This window comes from Eubalaena glacialis, chromosome 11, assembly GCF_028564815.1.
Source record: "Eubalaena glacialis isolate mEubGla1 chromosome 11, mEubGla1.1.hap2.+ XY, whole genome shotgun sequence".
NCBI classification, from domain to species: Eukaryota; Metazoa; Chordata; class Mammalia; order Artiodactyla; family Balaenidae; genus Eubalaena; species Eubalaena glacialis.
In genome coordinates this window covers 90,534,449-90,542,041 of record NC_083726.1, presented here as the reverse complement: position 1 = coordinate 90,542,041, position 7,593 = coordinate 90,534,449, and the positions used below count along the sequence as shown (strand labels likewise).

Sequence of the window (7,593 nt, the reverse complement as noted above, 5' to 3'; positions counted from 1 at the left end):
TACAGCCACTAGTAGGGCTGGTGTGACTGAGGGAGTGAATTTTAAATTTAATTTAAATTAAGCCAATTTAAATAGCCACATGTGACTACTGGTTACCATACTGGACAGCACAGAACTAGAGTGATCCTTTTAAAACATAGATTATATCATGTCACTCCCTAGCTCCAGGCCTTCCAAGGACTTCCCATCCCATTCAGTACGAAGAACAAAGTGCTTCCAGAGGCCTAGAAGGCCCTCCACAAGCGGCTCTGGCAGTAAACACCCTCTCCTCCGAGAATCCCAGCCCCTCTCGCTCACTCCGCTCCAGTCACACCAACATCCCTGCTGTTCCATGCAAGGCCAAGCACAGCCCCACCCTGCTCTGCTGGGCGCTTCTCTCAGCCTCCAGCACCCTCTTCCCCGTATTCACAAGGCTCACTTCCTTAAAGTCTCTGCTTAATGTTACCTTGTCAACATAGTCTATAAGCACCCCAATTAAAAGAGTGCTCCCACTCCACTTCCTTTCACCTTGCTCCATTTTTTTCTGGATCAACGATGACCTTCCAATATATCAGATGAATTGCATATCTGTTATGTTTTTGTGTATTGTTTGCTCCTACCAGATTATAAATTTGTCAACCATAGGAATTTCTGTGTTTTGTTTACTTTTATCTTTATGTATATCTTGAGCATCTAGAATACTGTTTAGAATATTGTGGACATTTATATATATTTGTTGATTGAATGAAAAGCACAGATACTGCTTATTTGATATTTACTTTTAAAAACATACACCCTTATCACTAACTCTTATTCACTCAAATTCCTGAGTCTGAGTTTTCTAAGAAACATTTTGATGACCTTATAACAACATACACCAGCTTTAATTTACCTATGAAGTCCCAGATGAAGACGTTCTTGTGAAAGATGCGAGCAGATTTGAAGCCATGGTGGAAAACTTGCTCAAGTGCTGCAACTAAGCCACTCTCTCCACACAGCAACACAGTGAGGCTTCCTCTCTGTGGAGCGCAACACACAGTGCCGGAAAATAAGCTCTTGCTCGATGTTTAAGAAAAATACTAGAGGAACAAGTGCTGAGAGTAGCTATGAAGCATCTTTTGCAGCTATTAGAAAGCTTACAAATGAAAATTAAAGCACCTTTTATTGCCTTATGTATCATGTATAAAGCAGCTTTAAAATCCTACCATATTAAGTTTTATAGCCCATCATACCTCTTTTTCAGGTTTGTGAAAATGTTTCACAATATTGTTCACAGCTTCTCCAATTCCTTCTTGGATCTGTCCAGCATTGGGTTCTAAAAAATAATCAATAATGGCTGAATTCTCATGCAAGGGAAATAAACCAAAGTACTACAGGACATCAACTGTGCCTGCCTGTGGTGGAAACACTTCACCAGAGCAGGCTGGCTTGTCAGGGTTCCATGAAACTTGCCTTGGCCAGTTTGGCCAAGGGAGAGGCATATTGGCACAATGGAGAAGAAACCAAGAGACCCCCAAGACTCAAATCCCAGCCTTACCACTTGCAATCCATAACCTTGGTCAAATTCTCTAACTTCCTCTGAGTTTGAGTTTCTTCAATCTAAAACAGGGAAAATACACACCTCTTGGGTCACAGGGAAAAGTGAATGAGATATTAGGTGTAAATCATCCGGCATGGTGCCTGTCACAAAGTGCTAGCTAGTCCTCAGATCTAAGAAGAGAGGTGGGAAAGACCCACAGCATCATTCCTCAGGTACCCCTTAACCCACCTACCTCCGAGTCCTTAGTAGGCACAGACCAAGGCTTCTGGAGCTCTGAATGTCTAACTTGGATCTTGTGCTTTGCTGTTGTCTTAAAAGTAAAGGGTATATGTTTAAAGATGCCAGGTACATGGGGACACCCTGCCTGAAGCCCAGAACTGTTTCTTTCTGGCTAGTTAGGCCATCTGGGCACTGCTTCATTCTCTCAGCCAGTACTTGCTTACCTAGGCCCCCTTCCTGAGGGAGAGCTTGGTGGGTTGCTTGAATGGAATCTAAAGCACCTTTGCCTCCCAAACCCCAAGAATGATTTAAAAAAAAAAAAGGGAAAAAGACGGAAAAGAAAAAAAGGTGGTAAACAAGTTTCATCCATGGATAGAAGTAAGTAACAAGAGAAAAATTAAATAATTGGTCTTTTCTTGTAGTGATTAACTCTTAAATCAAACTCACATATCACACTATAAATGACATGCTATACAGTCTAGAATTTAAGAATCTTTAAATTCATACTGCTGGAGGATTTCTTGCATAAGACATTTTCCAGGTAAGACTCAAGTAAGTTTTTTCTATACCAACGCAAAAAAATTGTTAAAATGGAAACCTTATAACTGAAGGACTGATACTGTGTCATCTCCAGCTCCTAGTAATTTTTTTACTTGTACCTTTCTCTTTTAAACATGAAGATCTATTTTGAAAGCTTTTATTCATTTCGAATGAACCCTGTGCTGATCAGCATTATTTTGAAACCAATTTAAAGTGTTTAGTTCTCTAAATATCACCTTGCACACACTGTGAAAAAAACACCACGGTACCCATCTCTCAGTTTCACGTTATTTAAATTTTTCTGCTTATTGAGAAAGAAAATATGACTAGAAGTGGGGGATAAGGCCTCTCAAAACATTAATACCCCATGAAATTGGACTGATTCACAAGTTGTAATAATTTGGAAGGACTGAACTGAAATCCACTTTTTAATTTTAAATCAGCATAGTTGAGGTATTACATACAATAAATTCACCAATTTTAAGTGTGTAATTTGATGAGTTTTGACAGATGTATAGACATATAACCATCACCACAAACATAATATAGAAAATTTCCATCAACCCCAAAAGTTCCCCCGTTCCCCTTTTCAGTCAATCCCCTTCCCCAGCTCGTAACCCCTGTCAACTGCTGATCTGCTTTTCATCGTTATTACATTGCCTTTTCTAGAATTTAATACAAATGGAATCATATAGCGTCTGGTCCTTTGTGTCTGGTTTCTCTCACCTGGCATAATACTTTTGATTCATCCATGATGTTAGATATATCCACAGTATTGCTGAATAGTATCCCATTGACTAGATATACTACTATCTGCTTCTCCACTCACCAGCTGGTGGACACTATGGTTGTTTCCATTTTGGCTATTATGAATAAAGCTGCTAGCAGCATTTGAGTACAAGTCTTGGTGTAGATATATGTATTTATTTCTTTTGGGTATATATCTAGAGTGGGACTGCTGGGTCAAGTGTATGGTTAGTATATGTATACCTTTAAAAGAAATTGCCAAATGGTTTTTCCTTTTGCATTCCCACTGGCAATATATGAGTATTCCACTGTTCTCTACCCTTATTTTAGCTATTCTAGTGTGTGTGCGTGTTAAGTTTACTTCTGAAGGCAGAGAAGAATTATGAATACAGGGAATCATTTGAGGAAGAATAAGGGAGATTTTTAGACTGTATCATTCTAATAGTTAATATATTACTATGTACTAAGAAATGGATATGGAATAATAATATCTAAGGAAGCTGCTTTGTTAGTTAACTAAGGACCTCTTAGGTACCTCTTATTCTACTCATGGTTACTGTCTATAAACTGAAATAAAACCACTTCACTGATAAACTTCTGTGATTTTTCACTAAATCATACTGCCTCTTTATTAGTTTTCTGTGGTTCTGGTACTAGGTTACCACAAATTTGGTAACTTAAAAAAGCAGAAATTTATTCTCCCACAATTCCAAAGGCAGAAGTCAGAAATCAGTATCACCAGGCAGAAATCAAGGTGTGGACAGGGCTGCACTTCCTCTGGAGGCTCAGTGGAAGAAGCTGCTCCTTGCCTCTTCAAGCTCTGGTGGCTCTGGCATTCCTTGGCTTGTGGCCGCATCACTTCAATTTCTGCCTCCATCTTTCTACTGTCTTCTCCTCTGTGTGTGTCTAATTTCCTTTTGCCTCCCTCTTTTAAGAATACATGTGATTGCATTTAGGGCCTACCTGGATAATCCAGGATAATCTCCCCATCTCAAGTTCCTTAACTTAATTATATTTGCAAAGACCCTTTTTCTAAATAAAGTAACATTTACAGATCCCAGGGATTAAAATCTGACACCCCTGGGAGACATTATTCAGCCTATTAAAGACCACATTAGTATAAATTAGAAGTTTATTGTACTATTCAAAATGGCATATGAACATAGTATCCTATCCACAGAATTCACTTTTTTATAGTATTTTGTTCTATCACTTCTACAGGAAGTTGGGGGTGGGGTAGGGAGAGGAATTTTTAGAATTCCTCTTAGAAAAAGGGGTTCTGGATAACTAGATGTGGGAGTACTGTAACATGTAACTGTCCTTATTCCTCCTTTAAGTTTCAGGCAAGATATTATTTATTCATACTTCCAAAGCTTAATTAAAACAGAAGTATGCAGTTTTTGTTGGATTTTAACATCTAAATTCTTCAGGCTTTTAATTATTTGTTAATGTCCTGCTTTATTTTTCCCCCTTTTTTCTCTCCCCATTCTTTTTTTTTTTTTTTAATTTATTTATTTTATTTTATTGGCCTCGTTGGGTCTTTGTTACCACACGTGGGCTTTCTCTAGTTGTGGTGAGCGGGGGCTACTCTTCGTTGCGGTGCGCAGGCTTCTCATTGCGGTGGCTTCTCTTGTTGTGGAGCACGGGCTTCAGTGGTTGTGGTGCGTGGGCTTCAGTGGTTGTGGTGCGTGGGCTTCAGTAGTTGCGGCACGCGGGCTCAGTAGTTGTGGCTCGTGGGCTCTAGAGCGCAGGCTAGGTAGCTGTGGCGCACGGTCTTTGTTGCTCCGCGGCATGTGGGATCTTCCCGGGCCAGGGCTCAAACCCGTGTCCCCTGCATTGGCAGGTGGATTCTTAACCACTGTGCCACCAGGGAAGCCCTCTCTCCCCACTCTTAAAGCCTTCCTCTCAAATTAATTTTCCTCAGCTTTTTTCTTTTCAATCTCCTTACCGTAATTCATTAATACAACAGTTTTCTATGAAATGGCTACATGATGCCTGCAACATGACACACTGGAAAATAAAAAAAAACTATTTACTGGTAGTTTTTCCCGTCAGCGAAGTGATGCTTAGTCTCCTGGCCGTGGTGGGTGATTTCTGCTGGGGCGGAGTCCGACACTGCTTCACCAGGTCCTCATCTGCTGCTGTCGTCATCAGTTCTCCAATGAGAATTCTCTCCAGGCTTCCATCATCAATGCCTTTCCCCAGCCACCGCCCGCATGGGAACCTGGTAGGACAGAAACAAACTTCAGAATCACCAATATCTTACTAGCTTTAATTAGAATTTTTAAATGGCACCATGGGTGAAGCCCATCATTTTAGTGCCTGTGGGTTGCTTTTTTCATTATGAAAAATTTCAAACACGTAAAAAAGTAGAAAAGTATAAGAGACACCCATATTCTTATGACTTAAACATAACATTTTGCCATATGCTTCATTTTTATTTTTTGTTAAAAGTATTTTAAAGTAAATTACAAACAACAGGACATTTTACTCCCAAGCACTTCAGTATGAGTCTCTGAAAACTAAAGATATTCTCTCTTATATAAAGAGAATAAATTGTTATCACCAAATTAAAATAATTCTTTAATATTTTCTCATACCTCTTCTGTATTAAAATTCTGGGGTTAGTTTCAACAACAATATCTTCAAACTAGATGTTAACGTGGGAGTTAAGTTACAGGAGAAAACAGGAGAATGCTCTCAAAGAAGAGTGCTGGCTTTGCCGGGAGCATCTGAAAGAGCTTTCCTCTTACTGACATTATTTTAAGCTTCTTTTTTGTGTCCTTTTTTTATCAGACTTCCACCAATCTTTTTCAACATTTGTGGACTAAGCATTAGCAGCAAACACAATCAGTTTCTTAAAAGTATTTTGGGGCTTCCCTGGTGGCGCAGTGGTTGAGAATCTGCCTGCCAATGCAGGGGACATGGGTCCGAGCCCTAGTCTGGGAAGATCCCACATGCCGCGGAGCAGCTAGGCCCGTGAGCCACAACTACTGAGCCTGCGCGTCTGGAGCCTGTGCTCCGCAACAAGAGAGGCCGTGATAGTGAAGAGGCCCGTGCACCGCGATGAAGAGTGGCCCCCCGCTTGCCGCAACTGGAGAAAGCCCTCGCACAGAAACGAAGACCCAACACAGCCAAAGATGAATAAATAAATAAATAAAGTAGGTGACTTAAAAACAAAAAAAGTATTTTGGGGACAATTTTGTATTCGGAACAAAATAACACAATTTTGTTATGACATAAACAAAAACAAAACAACCCAAAAAACTAAACTAAAATTCAGAAGGCAGCGGGAAAGCTTTGGAATGAAAACAATTCTCAAACCTTTTCTTGTCTAAAGAGTCTTAAAAGAAGTCTGAGCTCCCAAGGACATTTACTTACCTGTATGTATGTCCTGTGATTTCATTTCTGACCATGACACAATCCACTAGCCATTTGGCTAACAGTCCTGAGTTATCGTGACCAATCTGAACAGTAGTCAGCTTCCCCAGGTTCTGGCACTGCAGGGACAGGACCACAGGTTACTCAGTACCTGATCCCTTCCTGCTACCTCTCAGCTTTAGCAGTGGCGCCATGATTCCACCCAATTTAACAACTGCAGAGGACCCACTCTGCATAATGTGTTCTGCTGTGCACTAGAGAAAAATATTCACATCTAATAGATCCCTTCTAATGAGACAGGAGACATAGGAACATTAACTGTCAAATGAGAGGGACTGCACAATGCCCTAGAGTAGAGATGTAAACAGGTGCTTGAAAAACACTGGAGAAAGACAATGATTTCTAACTGGAGAACCCAGAAACATTGCAGAGTCAGTGATTTGTGCCTATGAAGGATGAGAAGAATCCCAAGAAGTGGGAAAAGGATGCTATTTAGATTTAGTTACAGAGAGGTCAGAGAAACAATTATAGATACAAAATATCACCAACATGACTATTTTTCTGCTTCTAATAAAATACTAAGGCAGAACTGACTTCAAACCTCACCTAGAAGTCTTTGAAGCTATTGTTAAAAAGAAAAAAAAAAAGCATGTTATTAGTGTCCTTCCTGACGCTTTGTGGACAAGTACAAAAGAAAGCGATGATAATAGGAATGGTGAAAATAAATGTCAACTAAATTCTGACTTTTAAATTCTGATAAAAGGTCATAGACCCCAACTGACTATGTATGGTTGGGAACATCAGAGCTATGAGTTCTCATAGCTCTGATGTTACTAGCTTTAATTAGATGCTAGTATCTTTGACGTCTTTGAATCACAGCGATCTAGGTGAGGGAGGATGGCATCTTGAATTAGTTGTGGCAGCAGAGATGGAAAGAAGTAGGCAGATGTGAGAGTCTAGAAACAGCAATGATGGGACTTATAATGCAGTTTATGTTCCGTACTTGGTAGTCAAAGAAAAGCCAAGGATTTTAATCTTTTATATACAGATGGCTGTGACTCCACTAGATAGATAGTGTCAAAATAGGCTCTTGGGCAGTGTTATGACTCTGAGTGGAAACTGCTATTCCTAGACTCCAAGGAACATGAGAACAGGACATTTCAGTTAGCACCACTTCCCTCCTGAAA

The 7,593-nt window shown here is 40.0% G+C and overlaps 1 protein-coding gene across 3 annotated transcripts in view; it reads right to left on the bottom strand.

Annotated features, from left to right (window-relative positions):
• DENND5B (DENN domain containing 5B) overlaps positions 1–7,593 on the bottom strand; it is a 211,341-nt gene that overhangs the window by 7,752 nt on the left and 195,996 nt on the right. For all 3 annotated transcript variants that reach the window (XM_061206351.1, XM_061206353.1, XM_061206352.1), the window contains 4 exons: positions 6,407–6,525; positions 5,062–5,249; positions 1,212–1,294; positions 872–998 (listed from right to left, as the gene is read on the bottom strand). In XM_061206351.1, the coding sequence (XP_061062334.1) occupies positions 872–998; positions 1,212–1,294; positions 5,062–5,249; positions 6,407–6,525 (517 nt within the window). The remainder of the gene's footprint in view (positions 1–871; positions 999–1,211; positions 1,295–5,061; positions 5,250–6,406; positions 6,526–7,593) is intronic.